The sequence below is a fragment of the Stegostoma tigrinum genome, chromosome 33 (genome assembly GCF_030684315.1).
Source record: "Stegostoma tigrinum isolate sSteTig4 chromosome 33, sSteTig4.hap1, whole genome shotgun sequence".
Lineage (NCBI taxonomy): Eukaryota > Metazoa > Chordata > Chondrichthyes > Orectolobiformes > Stegostomatidae > Stegostoma > Stegostoma tigrinum.
The window spans coordinates 32,164,141-32,185,835 of record NC_081386.1 but is presented as its reverse complement, the minus strand read 5'-3'; the positions used below and the strand labels follow the sequence as shown (position 1 = coordinate 32,185,835).

Sequence of the window (21,695 nt, the reverse complement as noted above, 5' to 3'; positions counted from 1 at the left end):
TCTATGTCTCTCTGCAACCTACAGCATCCTTCGTCATTAAGATTGGTGGAGTTGTGGGTAGTGCCATCTGCAAAGAGGTTACTGACTGGCTCATGTGGATTGTTTGTTTTCTTTTGCTTCCAGCACCAACACTTCGTGCCCCGATCTCTTTGGCTGGCTCGTACGCTCCTTTTGCAATGATGTCTCACCACGAGATGAATGGCGCGCTGACCAGCCCAGGAGCGTACCCTGGTCTCCACAGCATCTCGCCACAGATGAGCGCAGCTGCGGCGGCCTATCGGTCTCCTATGGTGAGCTTTGGAGGTGTACGTAATGAACTTCATTTTCTCATCACAATTCCTTGCATTTTTTTTTTCACTCTGAATTAAAAGTGGGTTGCTACTGACAGCATCTGTTAGTGAATATAAACTCAATAGTACGTTGCGTCTGTCTGAACAGGTCAGCTTCGACCCTCATTCCCATATGCGAGCTCCTGGACTCCCTGCCAGCCTTGCCTCTATACCTGGAGGGAAACCGTAAGTCTTTTCAGCGCCCTTGTGTAGCTTGGGAAATACGGTGAAAGTGAGTTATGACAATGCTCGTTCTGCTGATAGGTATCATAGCCCACAAAGGAAATAAATCTTTCTTTGACATCTTGATTTGTTCGGTAAAAACTGGAGTTTTGTTGCAGCCCAGTTCCAGCGCACAAGCATGCAGAATGCTGGAGAAGTACAGCATCTGTTGGGAGAGTTGGGGGTGTGACTGTGCAGTGATAATGTCACTGGACCAGCTCGGAGGCTGGTGCTCGGAGTTCAGGTCCCACTATGGCAGATGGTGAAATTTGAATTCACTAAAATCTGGAATAAAAAGAAAAGCTGGTCCAATGATGACCGTTAAACCACTGCTGATTGCTGTAAATGACCCACCTGGTTTACTAGTTCCCTTTCCCAGGGAATGAAACTGTCACCCTGACACCTGGTCTGGCCTACACCCTACACCAGACCCACAGCAATGTGGCTGACTCTTAACTGCCCTCCAGGGCAATTAATGCTGGCCTAGCCAGTGATGCCCACACCCCCGAGTGAATTTAAAAGACGGAGTTGATGTTCGAGTCAGAATGGTACTACTTTTTTATCGAAGAGTCGGACTGGACTCAACATTTCTCTCTCCACGGATGTTGCCAGACCTGCTGAGTTTCTCCAGCAACTTCTGTGTGTGTTCCAGATTTCCACGATCTGCAGTATTTTGCCTTTAATCCTGTCATAGTACATACCCAGTTGCTGGATGCTAATATTGCTGTTATACCAAGCAATAGGCTGTTGCTATTCCAAGCCAGCCCTAGAATCGTGAGCTCTGGCAAGTGGGAAAAGGGAAGAAAACATTCCAAATTACTTCCACTGCAGTTTGTGTGGAACGTGGAGTTATTATCCACTGAGCATCCACGCTTCTGAGGAGATCCAATATAGATGCTGAACAATGTTCGAAGTTGGTTTAGTGGATTAAGTAATGGATGATGCTGGGAGAGTGTCGGGGGAGGGGCTTAGATTAGTTCACAGGTCGGCGCAACATCGAGGGCCGAAGGGCCTGTTCTGCGCTGCATTGTTCTATGTTCTATGTACACATTAGAAGGAACAGGAAACCAATGAAGGTGGGTGTAAAGTTGAAGAAGCATCAGCAACCTGTTCCTTTTTTCCTTCTTTTTTTCCTTCCTTTTTTATTAGTCATACAACATGGAATCAGACCCTTCGGCCCAACCAGTCCATGCTGAACATAATCCCAAACTAAACTAGTCCCACCTGCCTGCTGTAGGCCCATATCCCTCCAAACCCTTCCTGTTCATGTACTTCTCCAAATGTGTTCGAAACATTGTAATTGTACCCACCTCCACACTTCCTCAGGAAGCTCATTCCACATGCACATTTTTAAAAGGAATTGTCCCTCGTGTCCTTGTTAAATCTCTCTGCTCTCACCTTAAAACTGTGGCCCCTCATCTCAATCCCTCATCCTCAGGAAAAGCCAACTACCATTAACTCTATCTCATTATTTTAGAAACGTCTATCAGGTCGCTTCTCCATCTCCTACACTTCAGTGAAAAACATCCCAGCCTATCCAGCCTTTCTTTATAACTCAAACCTTCTCCACCCGGCAACATCCTGGTCAATCTCTTCTGAACCCTCTGCAGCTGAATAATATCCTTCCTGTAACTGGGTGACCACAACTGGACACAGTATTCCAGAAGAGGCCGCACCAATGTCTTGTACAGCCTCAACATGACGTCCCAACTCTTCCTCCTCTTTCCTCTCGAACCCACTGCTACCGACAGCACCGCCCCAGCAGCATGTTGTTGGAGCCTGGGGCGTGCTGCTGGAGTGTTGGGAACAGCAATAGATCTCACGAGAGCGTTGGTAAACACCTCGTTTAAAAACGACTGGGCTACTGGAGAGGGATTAATTGGATAGCTCGAGCAAGGGGTCAGAATTGAGCCCAAAGGCTACCGTCTACGCTGTAAGGGTTCAATCTGGAACACTGACCAATTCTTGTAAATGCCCATTTATGCTTCGGAGCTGCTGTGTGCTAGGTGAATGCTGAGTGTTGTGTTTTCTAAGCCTGTTATTTAATTTCTCTCTCTGCCTCTCCTGCCCAGAGCTTACTCCTTCCACGTGAGTGCCGACGGACAGATGCAGCCTGTTCCCTTCCCTCCCGATGCCCTGATAGGGCCCGGTATCCCACGACACGCCCGGCAGATCAACACGCTCAACCACGGGGAAGTGGTGTGCGCCGTCACCATCAGCAACCCCACGCGGCACGTGTACACGGGAGGCAAAGGCTGTGTGAAAATCTGGGACATCAGCCAACCTGGCAGCAAGAGCCCCGTATCGCAGTTAGACTGTCTTGTAAGTGCCGCAGCGGCGGCAGCAGCTGGGCTCTGGACTGGGCAGGAGATGTCGGGGTTGGAGCTTTAAAGCTGCTGTGCAGTTTATGACTGGCTTGTGAAGGGCATGGCGATGGTGGGGGTGGTGTACGGAGGGATTTCTAAATGTTTACACGAGATCGAGCATTCACCTTCATTGAAGGAGCCCAGGGCACCCACTGATGGGCACTGTTGGCTCGAGTGTCAGCATGTTCTATATTCAGAGTGATTTGACGTATGAATGTATTTATTGGCCTTCCCTAGCTGCCCCTTGAGAAGGGTGGGTAGCTGAGCTGCCTTCTTAAACCGTTGTGGTCCATGTGCTCACAATGCACTTCGGGAGGGAATTCCAAAGAGTTGCATTTATTTGTTATCTTTTTGCTGCATCTGAATCATCCCAAACGTTTGCAGCCAATGAAATGAATTGCAAAAAGAAAGAGATTTTTTGTTTCTTTCGCTCCCTTGAAATTTCTGAAAGGCACTTTTTCTTGCTTTCTGAGACTAATCTTTTCATTGTCACTAACTCCTCCTTTAGATGCAAGGCTCTTCCATAGGAACTATAGCCTCTGTATTTGTGGTGATGGATCTGTTCTCCCTCAGATATATAATCTGTAGAATTCACTGTTTTCCTTCTTCTCTCCTCTTCTCAAAGTCATAACTTGCAAGAAACTAATTTCTAGCCATCATAATATCTAGATAGTCACAGCACAACAGAAGTTAGCAATAAAAGATTTTTTTCCTCACTTGATAAAAGATATGTTAATTTTGAAGGAATTTATCACCTTACTGAGCTCCTGATTTCCTGGTCCTAATTAGCTGTGTATTCCTATGTTCTTATTTTTGCTCTCGCTAGCTCTCTGCAGCCAAACGCCTTTTCCGTCCACCCCTTCATAGCCACAGTTCTCCCTCCTGGTCCACACTTCCTTTGATCAGTCACCACCTCCGTTACTTCCCCACTGCGACATGGGCCTGAATGCACCCACGCTCCCTGTTTATTTTGTGTGCTGGTTGCAGTGTAAGAGAAGCAGCGGCCAGTTTGCAGGTTCCGAGGGACATCCGTGAGAAAGCATGAGACGTAAACACTGGCCAGGATGCTGGGGAGATCTCATTTTCCCTGCCAAAAAGTCCTATACTCCCCTGAGGGGGTAGGCACGTTTTGAGTGGTTCAGTGGTTAGCACTACTACCTCACAATGCCAGGGTGTGATTCCAGCCTTGGGTGACTGTGTGGAGTTTGCATGTTCTCCTCATGTCTACATGGGTTTCCTCCAGATGCTGCGGTTTCCTCTCTCAGTCCGAACATGTACAGGTTCAATGGGTTGGCTGTGCTAAATGGCCCATAATGTCCAGGGGTGTGCGGGCGAGGTGGATTAACCATGGTTAATCAGGATTACAGGGATAGAGTAGGGGGCTAGATCTGGGTGGGATTCTCTTCAGAGGGTCAGTGCGGACTTGATGGGCTGATTCCACACTGTAGGGATTCTATAATTTTTACTGCACTGTAGCATTTACCTCTGAAACAGAGCTTGTGGCACAATCTGGAGCTTTGAGGTGAGAGTGTTACCTGTGGAACTGCTATTACCAGCTGGACACTGGGAGTGAAAAGCTATTGAATCATACCCACATTAAACAGGCTCTCTCTGACGTGGTGGGTGTTCAGAGAAAGTTTACAAGAATAATCCTGGAGATGGAGGACATGTCAGAGGAGGAGCAGTTGAGGACTCTGGGTCTGTACTTGGTGGGGCTTAGAAAGACAAAGAGGGGGATCTGACTGAAGCTTGCAGAATACTGAGACGCCTGGATAGAGTGGATGTGGAGAAGATGTTTCCATTAGTAGGAGGGACGAGGACCTGAGGGTAGAGTTTCAGTGAAGGGATAACTCTTTTTGGAACTGAGATGAGGAATTTCTTCAGTCAGAGGGTGGTTAATCTGTGGGACTCCTCAGTGCAGATGGGCGGGGGAAGGTCAACTCATTGACTGTTTTTAACACGAGAGATAGCTGGTTCTTGATTGTTCAGGGGATCAAAGGTTACAGAGAGATGGCAGGAGAATGGGGTTGAGAAACATATCAGCCATGATTGAATCTGCTCCATATTCAATGGGCTGAATGGTCTGACTCTTCTCCTATATCTTATGGTGTACACTGTAGCTTCTTGCTATAAGGGGCTGACCCAGACTGAGCTGAATGGCTGACCTGAACCACATTGATTTTGTGAACAGTAGTTAATTTTCTAAAAGATGACTGCCACTGACCTTTTTTTTTAAAAAAAAAACAGTAAATAAAATAAGTGTTGCTCTAATTGAATGTGGGGGTACTCAAACTCCCTTGATCCTCTGAGCTCTAACATTAATATGACAGTCTTGGGCATTTTGAAAAGAGATTAAATTAATGTTTGACGATGACTGATTTGACCTCCCTGAAGTTTTGCAGGGAAGGCCATTAGAGTGTGTTCAGCAGTGAGATTTATGAAGCTAAAGCACTTGGATGTTCTAATGGAGTTCAGGAGCCCACTGTTTGGAAGTGAGCGCCCACAGCTTTTCCTAGTCAGTCTCAGAGGCCATTCAGCCCATTACACAGTTCTGATACTAAAACAGATTCTGACAGGTCTGTACTTTAACTGGGTCTATTCAGCTGCAGGACTTTACTACTCAATTCTAACCCTAACCAGCCTCTTTATTTTTTTGAAGTTTTTAAGTAACACAATGTCAACAGTTTCCCTTTCGGGGGAAGAAAGTTGCAGATTAGTTGTGATGGAGAGTTTCCATTTACTGCTGCTCTTAATTTGGGGTAATACCCGCTTTGTCCCAGACTCTGTACCTTCCAACCCAGAAGAGCATACCAAGCCTTAGCGCTTGCAAGGGGTGGATTTAATTTAAATTCAGTGATTGACTGTCTGGAGTGAGGCTTGAACCCACAACCCGGTTGTCCTGAGGAGACCATGCTGAGCCATGGGCTATGCACTGATGTGATGCCCTCTGCACTGTTTTGTCTTACATGCTCTTTTTTCTCCCCCTGCCCCTGCTCTGATTTTCCTCACAGAACAGAGATAATTACATCCGTTCCTGCAAACTCCTTCCCGATGGCCGTACGCTGATCGTTGGGGGGGAAGCGAGTACACTGACAATATGGGACCTAGCTTCCCCCACACCAAGAATCAAGGCTGAACTCACCTCCTCAGCGCCTGCCTGCTATGCACTGGCCATCAGTCCTGATGCTAAAGTTTGCTTCTCCTGTTGCAGTGATGGTAACATTGCAGTCTGGGACCTGCACAACCAAACACTTGTCAGGTAAGTCTGTTGGCTCAGAGGCTAGCACTGCTGCCTCGCAGTGCTCAGGACCCAGGTTCGATTCCAGCCTTGTGCAGAGTTTGCACATTCTCCCTGTGTATGTGTGGGTTTCCTCCCACAGTCCAAAGATGCGCAGGTTAGGGTGGACAGGCCATACTAAATTGCCCGTAGTGTCCAGGGGTGTGCAGGCGAGATGGGTTAGCCAAAGGAAATGTGGGATAATAGAGACAGGGTGGAGGGCTAAGTCTGAGTGGCAAGCTATTCAGAGGGTCAGTGCATACTTGATGGGCCAAATGGCCTCTTTTCACCCAGTAGGGATTCTGTGATTCTAACATCACAAGCCTTTTTGTGCTGTTTGATGTTCGTCATTTGTGTCTCGAATTCCCCACTCTGTGTGATAGTCTGTCAGCAAAGAGTAAAGGGCAGGATGTCTGTCCCCTTCTAAGATTCGATTTCACTAACTACCTGCATCATTCCAAAGTGACTGGAACATTAATACCCAGTTTGCCCCTTGGCCTGAGAATCATGGAAATGAGAGGAATAATTGCAGCAAAATTGTTTTTGATGCTATCAAGGGAGTGGGGTGTTGAGGGTTAGGGAATGCCACTTACGATTGATCGCAATATAAACCAGAGAATACTGTGAAACTCAGTGGGTTTGGCAGTATCCATGGAGACAGGAACAGAATTAGCATTTTGAATCCAATATGATTCCTATGTGAGTCATATCAGACTCAAAACACTATTTGTTCTCTGCACAGACACTGCTAGACTGACTGAGTTTCTGCAAGATTCTCTGTGTTTTTGGCTCTTTCTGATCTCAATCATCTACAGTTCTTTGATTTTTTTTGTTCTATAATGGAATGGAATGTCTTGTGTGATTTTTAGGCAATTTCAAGGACATACAGATGGTGCCAGTTGTATTGACATTTCCCACGATGGCACAAAGCTGTGGACAGGCGGCCTCGACAACACAGTGAGATCTTGGGACTTGCGTGAAGGAAGACAGCTCCAGCAGCATGACTTTACCTCACAGGTGAATGTCTGGCCATCAGTGGGGTCAGCTTACTCTTGTTTGTTTTTCAGGGATATTGGTTGGTTCCATCCTATCAACTGTTGAAAGGATCCATCAAATATGTAGAAATGTACTTTCTTGAAATTGCTGTCAATAACATCCTCAGAGTACATAGTGTGCCTGGTCTGATTATTTCACAATCAATGTTCTCACCAGACCTGCAGAGTGCTGTCGTACAGTTGGTGTTATTTCAGTAATACACTGTCATTTGTCCCAATCATACTTGTGTAATAGAGGATTGCCTCCACTATTGTTACTGCCAGGAACTGCCAATGCTTCACCTTTATCACGGTGCTGATCTTTTAAACATCTACTGTTAAAGGATGCATTTATTAATCCTTCAGTTAGCACAGAACCTGGTAGTCTCAGATCAAGGACACTTGGCCCATTGCCCATATTGGTTCTGGGACTCCACTTCCCTATACAATCCCCAACTCCTTTTGCACTTCTCTAATTTGTGTTGATCGGGATGCCAGGGGAAGTTTGGCCTGTCAGAACGCAGTTATCACGAGCACCAGAGATATCCAGGTTTAGACCTGGGTGAACACAGCAACAGAGGAGCAGGAAATCGGACGTTTTGGGCCTAGACACTTCTTCAGAAATTCCTGCTCCTCTGATGCTGCTCAGCCTGCTGTGTTCTTCCAGATCTACACCTTGTTATCTCAGATTCTGCTGCATTTACAGTTCCCACTATCTCTAACACAAGCACCAACCTTATTCTCTATCTGCCCCACTGCCTCCTGCGCTGACCTGTGTTGAATTACATGAGTTAACAACCCAAAAACAGGCATTTGGTTCTGCTGGCCTATCTCAGTGCCTGTGTTCCTCAGGAGCTTCACCTTCTCAGCTTATCGAACACACATCCTTCCATTCCCTTCCTCACCAAATGTTCCTCTGACTTCTCAGATATATCTGTGCTTTTGGCCTTTAGTGATTGCATGTTGTCATGAATCTGGCAGCCCAAATTCCAATCACCTTTCACCTCTTTGGTGCTATGGAAAAGACAGAAAATGTGTGGTCAGACAGTTCCAGCCTTCCGTTCCTCTGCTTCTCTCGGCAGATTACTTGACAATGGAGAGCTGGTTACGTCTGGGTTCAGAAACAGGCGGATGACACCAGTTCAGTTGCCATGCCCGTTCTGACTGAGCTAGCTTTGGACCTGTCTCCTTGCCCTCACCCTGAGGGTTGGAGGGCAATGGGAATCTATCACTGACCAAATGGGCCAAGTGAAACAGCCTCAGATGAGGCATTGTCAGACAATGCGTCCTCAGACCAGGGAATGGAGCGTGTAACGTTCATCTCTCAAAGTACTTCATTGGCTTTGCAGCACTCTGGCAGGCTTTGGAGTTATGAAAAGAACTTAACTTGATATAAGTGGGGGTTTGTTCCTTGTATAATTTTAGAAAACCCCTTTCTGTTGCTTTGTTTAACATTTGAGTTTACTGCATTGAAGCAGGGTCTTCACCCAATTGGTCTATGGCATTTCTGTCCTACACATCCCACACCACTTCTTACCCATCAGCATATGTCTTTAACCTTTTGAGCTTATCTAGATTTTTTTTTTACTATTTCCAGTGAGACTAAAATTGTAGTTTCCAGTTAAAACAGCATGACAAAATTTCACTTCTTCTAAGAACTTTACTGCAACAGAAGACTAAACTAAAAACACCTTTGACTAAATATTTCACACAATTGGAAACATGCTGCAATTTAAATATTCAATATTTTCCTGGAAACAGGCCAAGTTAATTCCTTTGCACCCAAAGCCTTCCTTTTCCTTTCTTAGCTGCGGGAACTTTTAAGTTCCGAGCAGCCATTCATAGTGAGGGCATCCCCCCCCCCCCCCCCCCCCCAAAATCTGACATCCTCATCTGAGCACAAGCCAGAAAAATCTTCGAGCTCTGTTTGAACTCCTTGTGAATTGATCTTTTTAACCCTGCTTGGTGGATCACAGGGTCTCGGTGCCCATGACTGCTCTCCCCTCCTCCGATCCTGACAGACAGACAGACTTGTCTGGGAGTTTCCCGGACATCTTAGAAACTGCGCCCCCGTCCCAACAAAGCCCATCTGCATAGCAACACAAATCACATGGACCTTGTATCCAGATTGAAATGCTGAGTAGTTATCTTGCCACCATTCATTCCAAGATGATGGACAGTTTGAAGCACAACTGTTTACAATCTTTCTCAACACGTTACTGGGGATTTGGAGACTCTAACTATCCACTGTGGTACATAGGCTACTGCTATTGTCTCTAAAATACCTTGCACCTTTCTTCCTAGTAAAAGTCAATCTAGGCTGTCCAATCTCCTATGACTGAATAATCTCCAGGCTTCAGCAAGCAGATCTTAGAATGTGTCCCACGACACTCTTTCCCCCTCCCCCTTCATTTTACCCTCCATTAAAGACAACACCAAAATAATTATCTTTTAAACCTCATGCTAAAATCAATCTCCCCTAGGCTGTATCTACACCCATTCAGTGGGACCTTTCCCTGTGGCAGTGAGTTCGACTTTGTGTAGTGAAGCTTCTCCCGGACTTTCCACTGGATTTTGAAATAACTCCATAGAGGCTGATTATCACCAACTCACCATTTATTTACACGTGCATAGTATTTAACACTGATCCGGCTTTCTCAGAGTGAGCTCTGAGTGAACAGAACCTCTGACACTCCTGTTTGTATCTGTTAGCCAGGGTTCCATGATTGGGGCCATTAGCCTAGTCCAGTCAGGGAACTCATACACTGTGATGTCCACCTGGCTGACCTTGTTAGAATTACTAAAGATTTATTTTTGGTGACAGTACTTTTTTTCTGACACACATTTACAAGTGGAGGCAGTTTCTTTGTCAACCACAACAAATCCTTTATCAGGATCTTATAGACTTTGATAGGCTACTCTACTTTTCTGTAAAAGAGAAAGCTGAACTCTAGCCAGTTTAAACCCTTTATTTCTCCTGTGATGTACATCCTCTCAGTCCTGTGTCATTCTTGAGAATATTTTTCATGCCTTTGCCCATGTTTCAATGTTTTATAATATGGAGTCCAGACTGATTTCAGAGCATAGCCTCAGCAGAGTTCTCTGTGAAGATATCTCTGCTTTTTAATTCTACTTCTCTACAAGTTAACTGCGTTAATGTGATTTTCTTTTTCTTTAATGACTTTTTTAGTCCTCTGTATTGACAAGTTGCAGGCTCCCATTGTTAGTGGATGTCACTGAATTATCTTTGCTCCCCTGTACAGATCTTCTCTCTGGGTTACTGCCCCACTGGGGAGTGGTTAGCAGTGGGGATGGAGAGCAGCAATGTGGAGGTGCTGCATCACACAAAACCTGACAAATATCAGCTTCATTTGCATGAGAGCTGTGTCCTATCACTGAAATTTGCATACTGTGGTAAGTAGAAAGTCGCAGCTTTCTATCATAATCTTAACTGCTACCCTTCTGAATGGCCTCCTGGTTTTAGTGAGTAAAAACTACACAACAGCAGATATGAAGTTAATGTGGCAGGGAGACATCACATGGAAAAAAGTGATCATAACATATATATTCATATACTGAAAGAATATGGAAACAAATTTCTGTGTTACCAAAAAAAAATTAAATGCATACTGTATTGACAAATCTAAACACATTTGTTTTCCAGGCCAGTTTCATATATAATGTGAGTTATGTAACATGTATATAATCCTGGTTGCTGAGTTATAGGAAGGATATTGTTAAGCTGGAGAGGATTCTGAAGAGATTTACCAGGATGTCGCTGGGTGTGGAGGGTTCGAGTTATAAAGAAAGGTGGATAGGCTGGGACTTTCTTCACAGGAGCACAGGAGATTGAAAGGTGCGCTTCTAGAAGTTTATAAAATCATGGGAAGCACAGAAAGGGTTCATGGTCGGCATATTTTCCCTGGGATAGGAGATTTCAAGACCGGGGGCATATTTTTAAGGTGAAAAGAAAGAGATTTTAAAAAAAGACGAGCAGGTTTTTTTTTTTTTACATACAGAGGATGGTTCACATGCGGAATGAACTTCCTGAGGAAGTGGTGGATGTGGGCACCGTTACAATGTTGAAAAGATATTTGTTTAAGTGCATGAATAGGAAGGGTTTGGAGGGATATGGGCCAGGAGCGGGTAGGTGGGACTAGTTTAGTTTGGGATTATGTTTGGCATTGACTAGTTGGAGCGAAGGGTCTGTTTCCATGTTGTATGACTCTTGAGTCTTCATTATATGAATTCTACATTTTAGTTTGAAAATGACATTCTCTGTTCACACACCACAATAATAAACTGAAGAAACCACATGGGTATGAGGGCAGAATTGGCTATTATTGATTGGCTAAGGCAGACTAAGAGGTGAGTTAAATGAGACACCTTTTAAAGAAATAATTCACAATGTTTAAAAATAATTTAATTGAAAAACAAAAATTCAGTGAAAATTAAAAGAGCTGCTGTCTCTGCAGTATTAAAACAGAAAATCTGATGATTGCTTGTCACTCAGTCATTTCCAAAGGACGACCAGACAGTTGATAAAGTGGGGAAACATGGAATGAGATTGAACTAGGCAGTAATGTAAAAACAGACTACAAAACTTATAAACAATGTAGAGTAGCTAAAGTAGGTGTTGATTCCCTTAAAAGCTGGGAAAACTCAAATAATCATAAGGAATAAGGAAATGGCTGAGACAACAAGCAAATCTTTTGTCAGTCACCACAGTAAAAGACAAGTTAGACACCAGAATTAGAAAGTAGCCTCGGAGCTAATGTCAGAGTGGAGATTTGAGGGAATTCAACACCAGCAGAAAAAGTTTACTGGAGGAACCCAAGAGCCTAAAATCTGATAAACCACCCCCACCTGTCACCCCACCCCAACCTCTTCCCTTGATTTCTGAATCTACTGGATAATCAATGCACTGGCTGTGAGTTCCAAAATTCACTAGATACTGGAACAGTTCCAGCAGATTGGAAACGAACATTGTACCACTCCTTAAGAAAAGAAGGGGAGAGGAAGGAAGGAAACTACAGACCACTTGTCCTGGCATAAGCCATTAAGAAAGCGCTGGAATCTCTTATTAAGCTTTCTGAAGTGTAGTGATATAATTTAAACAAGTCAACATAGTTTTATAAAAGGGAAATCCTGTTTGTTTGACAAATGCATTCTTTCTGAGGATGTAACAAGTATGGTAGATTGAGGGAATCCACTAGATGTAGTATACTTAGATTTACAAAACAAATCCACTAAAATGCCATGCAAATAAGATTTTGTGGTGTTTCACAATGTATTAGCTTTTTGGATAATAGATAAGAAGCAGAAGGTAGGGATAAATAAAGCTTTTTCAAGTTGGCAGGTTGTGTGTGATGGAGTATAACAGCATTCTGTTGTAGGGTCTTGGCTACCTGCAGTATATAGTACATTACACTTCATCTCCTTGCAAAATTATCAATGCTCCCTCTGTTTGCTAATGGCATAAAGGTCAGGTCCTTGGATGAGTAAACCAGAGGTTCAGGCTAATTCTGTCTAGGCATCAGTCAAAATCCCATGACAAAAGTATTGAATTTCTATTCCAACAATAAAGCTGACAGAAAAAAGCCAGTGTCCATGATAGTATCATGTAGTTACTGCCACTTTATTGAACCCAATGAATTTTTATGATAATGTCCCTTGGAAGGAAATGGGCTATCCTTACCTGCTCTGGCGTACGTGAACTCCGGGCCAACTGGACTGCAGCAGTGGAAGAGGATGGCTCATCACCACCTTCTTGAGGGCTATTGTGGATGTGCAATAACACACAGTCCAGCAAGTGATGCCCATAGCCTGTAAATGAATTAAACAGTGACCTGCTGCAATCTTGAATATCTCCTTTGTAGGCCAAGTCAGTCACTCAATTGGAGGGCAGTTAGGGACAGGTACTGAAAGCTGGTGCCACACTCCATAAAAGAATAAAGGATACAAAGCCAAATGGGAATGTAAGCTGTGAGGAGGCCAAAGAGGTTGCAGAGGGAGCTAGTTGGGTTCAGTGAATAAACAACGAAGTAGCAAAGGAGTTTAATGTAGGGGGCAATTGAGAGTTCTTCACTTTGGTGTGAGAATTGAAACACTGAACGCTCTTTGAAGGATATGTAAATGTTCAGAAAGACATGGGTGCTCTCATGCAAGGGACTCGCCAGTTAGTATGCAGGTACTATTAGGAAAATAAATGTTGCGTTTGCCTTTATTGCAAGAGAATTGGAGTCCAAGAATGAATTGCTGCTATGGACGTATAAGGCTTTGGTGAGATTATATCTGGAGTGCTAGGCGAAGTTGTAGTGCTCACATTGAGGAAGCATACACTTACATTTGAAATAGATTGAGGGTTCGTATAGACTGCCCTTGGATGACGGGGTTGTTCTGTGGTGACCAGCTGAATAAATGGTCAATATACCCTGGTCAATATTTAAAAGTCTGTGAGGTGACCTCTTGACCCATTAAACTCTGTGGAAGAGCATTATCAGCCAAATGTAAAGACATTTGAATAGGAACAGTTTTGAGGGATACGGGGCAAATACAGGCAAATGGGACTAGTTTGGTTTAGGAAACCTAGTCGACATGAACAAGTTGGGTTGAAGGGTCTGATTCTGTGCTGTGTGACTCTGAGATGCTGAGGAGCTGCTTCCCCTAGCTGGTGAATCTAGAACATAGGCATAATGACACAGTAAGCACCTGGTCAACAGGACAATACCGAACTTCCTGTGCTGGTTGTCCTTTCCCGTAGTGCCTCAGGTCTAAAATGTGGAGACATTTCCTCACTGAAAAGTTGTGAATCTTTAGAATTCTCTGGTGCAGAATGTTCTGGAAGTGCTTTCATTGAATAAATTTAGCGCTAGAACAAGTCAGATTATTGTGCTCTCAAGAATTCAAAGTCGGTGGAAAGTGGAGTTGAACGTGTGCCTTGACATATTCAATTATGAGGAGACCTACAGGTCAATGGTCTACTCTTGCTCCTATTGGTGTTCCTAACAGTGACTACCTTTTTATATTGGTGGCTTCCAGTTTTGCTACATTTCCCCATTAAATAGAAGCATTATCTCTATATCTACTCCATCAAACCCTTTTTACGTATTCATTCGCTCATGTCCTGGCCTTCCCCCTTTTTAAAATGCCCCGGTCTGTCGAGCCTATCCCGATGTGTGTAAACTAGTTTATTTAATCAAGTGGGACACGTGGCATCATTGCAAGTGTAATAGATTCTGATAGCTTGCTGTTGTTTTAAATAAATCACACTTTTTTTTTAACAGGCAAGTGGTTTGTTAGCACTGGCAAGGATAACCTGCTGAATGCCTGGAGGACACCATATGGCGCCAGCATATTCCAGGTGAGCGTGAAGAGTTTCTGACGCGTTCTTCACTCTTAAAGAGAGATGAGTCTTCTGTTCATTCTTTGTGTTTCTTTTGGAAGTCTAGCAGATGTTACAAGGGTTTGAATCTTGTCTTAATGCTCCTGCTCGTGCTTCCCCACCAGGAGCAAGTGGTTAATGAGCTCTCTCTAATTGGCCTTGTGCGATTCAGCAGCTTAAGGGCGTATCTCTGCTTGTGGTTATCCTTCGATGTGTTGCCATGTGACTCCCATCCCCCCGCCCACCGTCACTACACCCACACTCCCGGTCTCCTGTCATTGGCTGTCTGGCACACCCCACCCACCATCCTGCAGCCAATTGGAAGGAGAGCTGTTTCTTTATTGTCCGGGTGATTTCTGCCCTTGTCTCACTCGTTTTAAAACTGGTGAATGAAGAAAAGTTGTCAGTTCCCATTCGGAGGGTTCGGCTGCCACCCAACAATACAATTGTTGAAATTGCAGGGCAAGTCTAGAATGGCCAGAGCGATGGTGATCTGGGAGGGTTGTTTAACTCCTGGGTTTGCTGACACTCACAGCCCAGCTCCCCAATGGGAAACACTTGTCCTCTTCATTTCATATGAGGTGCAGGGAGTTGTGATTGCTCTGTGAGATGCCCCCCTGCAGTTGAATTGCCCTTTGTTACTCCCTGAGGGGATTCATGAATGGAAATGCTCTTTGCAGAAACTCTGGTCTTTTCCAAGTGGATCAATGTGGACAAAAGATCTCCAAACCCCTCTGGGCAATTGACGCTTTGTGGGCTAATGGTGTGGTACCAAAGAACCTCTTCCTGCTGGCCTCCCCAAAAAGGGATGGATCGCGGTGTGGAAAGGGTGGGGCCATACGCGTTGACTGAGTGCAAGTTTGGCTGAGAAAGTTTGAAGGAGGGATGTCATTTGATTTCTTGAACGCTTGCATCTGTTCTCAAACTGTGCGTGTTCTATTCTCTCTCCAGTCAAAGGAATCATCATCTGTTCTAAGTTGTGATATCTCCGCTGATGATAAGTACATTGTCACAGGGTCAGGTGACAAGAAAGCAACAGTCTACGAAGTCATCTACTGATGGCAGTGGGACTGAACGGCACTTTAGATTTTGGAGTTCGGGGACCGAGTCGCTCTGGTTCAAAACGCAGCTTTTAAAAAACACAAACAAATGGGGACGTATTTGGCATTGCCGTCAACCTAATGAGGCCTAGTTAACTGATTTGTTTACTAGGTTACAGACTGTCAGTCTGGAATATGCAGGACTTGTGACTGGAAGCATTACAAAGTCTGCCTCTGAAGAAAAGCTTGTGGTGGCCTGATTGAATCAGAGATGTTTTGAGTTTCATAATTTCTCCGAGGTTTGGTGTTGAAGACTTTCCTTTTCTTCGTTTAACCTGCAGCGATAAATCTATTGAGCACAGAAAGCAGGGTTGTCCTGCTGATAGAGCGTGTGTGTAAGAGACAGAGAGAGAGAGAGAGAGCTTTTTAACTTCTGAGTGAAGCAGTGCTTCATTAGTTCTGGACATATTACACACGTGTACTGTAAATATGTGACAGTGGGCACGCTCTTACACCTGATCCAGGATGTGTCCAAGGACCATCCATCCGATTGTGTTCTCACAGCCCAATGCGAGTGTGGCATCTGTTTCTCATCCGAACTGAGAGAGATTTGAATCTTTTTCACAGAGAAAGGAACTTTCATTTTCAAGAAAAAATGGTGGTTTTGAAATTTGTAACTGGAATCGGAAGAGAATTTGTTGGTTTGAAAAGAATGGGCTGGGGTGGTATTGTGGGAGATGGGTATAGAGAGAGGCAAAACTTAATAGACTTGCAACATCCTCCCAATGGTCCAGCAAATCCTCAAGTGTCTATTTTTGATTTAAGTGCAGCATTGTCGAGCATTTACTATTCTCACCCTCTCCTGGTCTGAAGTAGAGGGGGAGAAGAGACACTTCTGGACAATGCAATGTTGGTGACACAGCTCAGGGAATCTGTGGAACAGATTTTGAGTGTCTTGTTCTTCTTAAAGTTGCCTCTTGAATGCAAACAAAAATTCTTCGGGCCTACTGATGATGAATCTGGACTTTTCTGGTGTGGATTTTGTAAAGTTCGGCCAACAGGTTTTAAACCTTTCCCCTTCCCAAAATGGATATCTCTGCTTTGAACAATCTGAAGCATACATCCTAGATTCTGTTCATAGTTTGGTTCTGGATATGCTCAATTCCCAGGTCATCCATGGTACGGTATTCCCATATTAAAGTGTCTTGGTTATTTTTCATTTTTGAACAGCAAGAGTCAAATCTGGATAGTGTCTCGAAGTAACGTGTGTGTGCACTGTTTCCAATTCCCACTTTCAGTGCCATGTCAGCACACTTTGGTATTTATTGCTCTTACAGCAGCAAAGATCAGCTCGGGCTGTGGTTCCTGGCAAGGGGCATGTGGGTGTGTGGGAAGGGTGTGGAGCTCAGTCTGTGAGGGTATGGGCCTCTGTTCTGTATTGGGTATATGGAGGAGTTGTCAGTGAGTGTATAAAGAGGGTAAGCTCACCTGTGGTGGGCATTTGAGGCTTCAGTGTGGTGGTGAACATGATCGCTGTGTGAGGTGGCAATGTCTGGAGATGGTACATACATGGGCAGAGGTGGTGTCTATGGTGTGTGCATATGGAGGGGCTGGTGCCTGTGCTGGGTGAAAGTGCGGGTGGGAATGGTCGATATATGGGTGGAGGCAGTGTCTATGGGCCGGATGGGTATATGGAGGGGGAGGTGCCTGTGGTGGGTTTATTGGGGAGGTATATAAGTGGGTGGGGAGGGGGGGGGGGTTTGATGGGTATATGGTTGGAGGAGGAGGTCTCTGTGGAATGTGAAAGATGAGGGTGTGGTGCTTGTGATCAGTATATGGTGCAAGGGGTGGGTGGTGGGGTGTATCTGTGGTGGGTATATGGGAGTGGAGTCTTCTTGGCCTGTGTGTGTGTATGTACGTGCGTGTGTGCGAGGGTGGGGGGCTCTGGGCAGTACCGATATTGAACACCACAAGTAGAGGTGTCTATCCCTTCCTGCAACTGTCACTGCCCGAAGTAGGAAAGGGGTCTTTATGAGTCTCCTTGTTTTTTGTTATTCACATTTTTGTTTTTTAATCCCCTTCCAATCCTGTCTCCTTCAACGTAAGTTACTGTGAGGTCACTATCAATCATCCACTTTGCAATATAGAGATTGGGCTCTGCGTGCTGCTCGCTGACCAGCTGCTATCAGAATTCAACCTTTTTGGAGCATTGTGTATGGTAGTTCAGTCCATTCTCCTCCATCTGCATCTTATAAACCAGTGTTCTAGTCACTAACATTACTCGAGAACCCAGTTAGTTTTATTGTGTTTCTAGTTTCTGTGAGCTAATGTTTTGCTGATTCATTTATTTCCCTCCTGGTTACTTTATGATGTAATGAACGATTTTGTATAAATGTTCACTAACTTCCTCCCAGCCAACCCCAGCGCAGAGGTAATACAATTGGCAGGACTTGTTTTGGGTTTAACTTTTTTTCTAATGCTTGTGTCAAAATTTTCTGTTTTTTTTTTAAAATAAACACAAAACTGAGCAAAAATGTACATAAATGTGTAAATGCTGGTGCTGAGTGATCCAGAAACCACTCGATAAATCGGTGAAGTGTTTAAGTCAAAATCTTCAACACCGGAAAATGTAGCAACTTAACTTTGTGATTTCAGAAGATGATGTACAGTTGTTAATAATTCAATAAAAGGTTTTTTTTTAAAAAAACTTATATATAAAGGGAAATCTTGTAGAGGTTCCAGAGATCTTTTGTAGAATTGAAACCACAAGGTTTCGTTCCTGTTGGCACATTTCTGCCAACTGCTGAGCATGTGGATGGATTGTACATTGACATGAAAGACTGGCTAGTCATTTTGTAAAGGACAGACACGACCCCTATCATCTTCCCCCACCCATTCCTCTCTCTCATCCTCCAAACCCTCAGCATCTTCCTGATACCTCAGCCTCACGCTCCACCCTCTCCTCCTCCTCCTTCGTTTTTTTTCTTTTTCTCTCTCTTCCCAACTTCCTTTCCCACCCTCACCTCCTCACGCTCAATCCCCCAACCCCATCAAAACTGCTCGCCCCCATTTCTACTTATTACCCCTCCCACCACCCCCCACCCCCCCACCCAACCACCCATCCACCCAAGCTGACCTGTCCGGTCTTGCCCTGAAAAGTTCCATGGTCAATGGGAGAAAGTTAGTGTTGATAATGATTTCTTACCAGGTTCGACGAACTCCACATTCCTGGAAATTTCACCCCACAGTCTCCCCCGGCAATAGAGTTTTTGGGGTGCGGTATATTGGGTGAGAGGTCAGCTTTTTGACAGGGGGGTGGGAATTGGTAAAGACCAATGGGAACTTTTTTTGGGGATAGGAAGTAGCGAGGTACTGAATGGGTTGAATAGTGAGTTGGAGTGAAGCAGTGGATGGGAATAGAGTTGGAGTGACAGGAAAACTGGCTGGGAGCAGAGGAGGGATTTAGACTTGGTTCGGGGGGTTGTGGGGGGAAACGGTGTGATTGAGGATGTTAGATGAGAGCAGGGGTATGAAGGAATCTGAGTGAGAGCAGCTAGCTTTATCAAAGTTGCATGCCCTGAAGACAAGCAGCTCCAATGAGATGATGGAAGGCTCAGAAACCAATAAGTTAAAGGGTTTTGGGGAACTGACGCAAGGTGGTGGTCTGAGGCAAAAATTGTATCCAGTGTGTGGTAATGACATGAAACTTGCCACCTATGAGGGCGATGGAAATTAAGACGATCAGTTTTAGTTTCAAAGGGGCACTGGAAACAGAGGGGCAACAGGCCTGGCTGGATAATAGAACAACACGTATCATAAGGGCTGAATGGCCACCTCCTGATTCTGTGGCATTGCCCAATGAGTCTTCCTTTGGACAATGCAGGGAAACCTGGAATGACCGCTTGAAGCAGTCACTGGTCAGATCAATGCCTCTAATGTGTTGTAGCAAGTTACTGCACAGTTACCTTACCATATGGTCCCCAGATCCTATTTAACCTGAAATGTTAACAATTTCTCTCTCCACAGATGGTGCCAGTTCAGCTGGCAATTCCTGTTTCACTTTTGGCTTTCCAGTATATCAGTGGTATTTTGCTTTTACCACACAGTGAAACCGTGTGTGAAGTGAGCTGTAAGGGATTAAGTGCTGTATGGCTGTGAAACACTGTTTTATATATGAGCAGACTGTGTGTGTTTCTTCCAAGATGTAATAAAATGCAAAGCCAGTTACTGATGGGATGGCTGCTGTGAAGCTGGAAAAAATGAGAACCAAACAGATCTGGATTAACCAGCTTTCTCCTGGTTTACAACAGACTTTCTCACACGTCAATGTTTTCCGTACGCCTGCAGTGAATTGCACAAAGATTGCAAGCAAAGGCTCTGAGTTTTACTGTGTCTATAATTTGGGATCTATCTGCCGATAAGAAAACCGTTGTTTTCAAGCTGGAGTTCCGCCTCTATACAGCATCTATTGCTACCTTGGGGTGTCCCATTGTACTTTATAGTGAATGGACTAGCTTCGAGCTGCTGTAACACAGGAGATCCTGCTACCAGTTTGCACACGGCAAGAGCTCCCAGACAGCAATGTGAGATTGACCCGTTCAAACTGCTTTGTATCAGAGAACCTGGTAGAATTCTCCCTTGGAATGTTCTAAGTGAGAAGCTCTTTGCTCCCACTGCTCTGCCTGTCTCTGTGTCTGTGTCTTCACTCCAGCCATAGAGATTTACAGCATTGGGAATAGGCCTTTCAGCCCATCGAGTCCGCACCAGGCAAAAGCAAGCACCTAACTATTTGATTCAACTCCAATCTGTGGAATGCCTGTCTAACCCTTCTCCCTCATTTACCCTGTACAATCCTCCTTTAAGACCTACTTGTGGCCAGGAGTTTGGCCACCTGTGCTAAAGTCTCCTTTTGACATTTGCCTGCATTTGTTTGAGCCTCCTGTGCAGATTTTATATTTGAGGCTGTGAGTTGTATGAGGAGGTTTTAGTGAATGGGAAATTCAGACCAATATGCTTTAGGCACGTAATCCACTATGTTGCACAGCATTTTTTCCTTGAGTATAGCGGTGGCTTTCCCTTTCAGTTTAAACGCAAGTTTGTGGAGGCTGTAAAATTGTGTTGACAATGCAGCGTTCAGTAATGTTCCTGAATTAAAAGACCAGATGCCAATCTTTTCCCTGATGAATTGGGTCCACTCTTACATTGCAGTGTTACCCTGGGAGTGGTCTCTCACTTAAGCATTGACTTGGTTCATTGACAGTGTCTGTTTATATGCAATGAGATCCTTCCTTGTCAAACTCCTGGAATAACCCAAGAGTCTACCTCCGTTCTAATGGTGTGATATTTTCTAAATAATAACTTTTAAGTCTATATGTATTTTTTTAAACACTGCATTGAAGTCTGCCCCCAAATTGTCCTGCTTGTTTCTCAACATCGCACAAAGGCTTGCTGGAGGTAACAGCAGTTTATTTAACCTTTGCCACAGAATCTGAATGTAATATCTTTAATAAGCCTGGAACAGGAGGATTCTGGCACATTAGATATCTTTTCCAAACAAGGACACAGGTAATATCCTGGAGGCTTTCCCAGCGATGTATTGAACATGACTGAACCTGGTGGGGAAAAGAATTTTGAAGAGCGGAGAACGGGTGGTTCTGGAAATTCTTCGGTCATGAGTGTTTTTAAATCCATCTACACAGGACCCCTGGCCCTGTGGCCTACTCCTGACACTGTTATAAAACCCTGGATGAGGGGAATTACGGGCTATAACATCTGCTGCCTTAATGTTTTGTATTGTCACTTACTTTCTGCCTTCATATTACATTACCACGTTTGCCCCATTCCAAAGAAAGAACCCTCATTTTATGTTGGAGAAAGCCCCACTGTTTCCAAGCCCTTCATTGTTCCAAACCACTTCAGTGCTAAAAATGAACCTCAGTTGGTTTGCTTGGAGGAAAATCTCACAAGCAGTATTTATCCTTTTTTTTAAAAAAAAGTTGACTGAGGAATTATTATAAATATTGGCCAGAGATCTTTTTACTCT

The 21,695-nt window shown here is 44.4% G+C and overlaps 1 protein-coding gene across 12 annotated transcripts in view; it reads left to right on the top strand.

Annotated features, from left to right (window-relative positions):
- Nucleotides 1-17,375, top strand: part of tle3a (TLE family member 3, transcriptional corepressor a) — an 84,043-nt gene extending 66,668 nt beyond the window's left edge. For 8 of the 12 annotated variants that reach the window (XM_059639321.1, XM_059639323.1, XM_048562731.2 and 5 more), the window contains 8 exons: nucleotides 124-305; nucleotides 439-515; nucleotides 2,624-2,873; nucleotides 5,929-6,176; nucleotides 7,064-7,211; nucleotides 10,492-10,642; nucleotides 14,515-14,591; nucleotides 15,564-17,375. In XM_059639321.1, the coding sequence (XP_059495304.1) occupies nucleotides 124-305; nucleotides 439-515; nucleotides 2,624-2,873; nucleotides 5,929-6,176; nucleotides 7,064-7,211; nucleotides 10,492-10,642; nucleotides 14,515-14,591; nucleotides 15,564-15,671 (1,241 nt within the window). In that variant the 3' untranslated portion in view covers nucleotides 15,672-17,375. The remainder of the gene's footprint in view (nucleotides 1-123; nucleotides 306-438; nucleotides 516-2,623; nucleotides 2,874-5,928; nucleotides 6,177-7,063; nucleotides 7,212-10,491; nucleotides 10,643-14,514; nucleotides 14,592-15,563) is intronic. The other 4 variants (XM_059639324.1, XM_048562732.2, XM_048562733.2 and 1 more) reach the window with 1 other exon arrangement.
- Nucleotides 17,376-21,695: the final 4,320 nt, after the last annotated feature.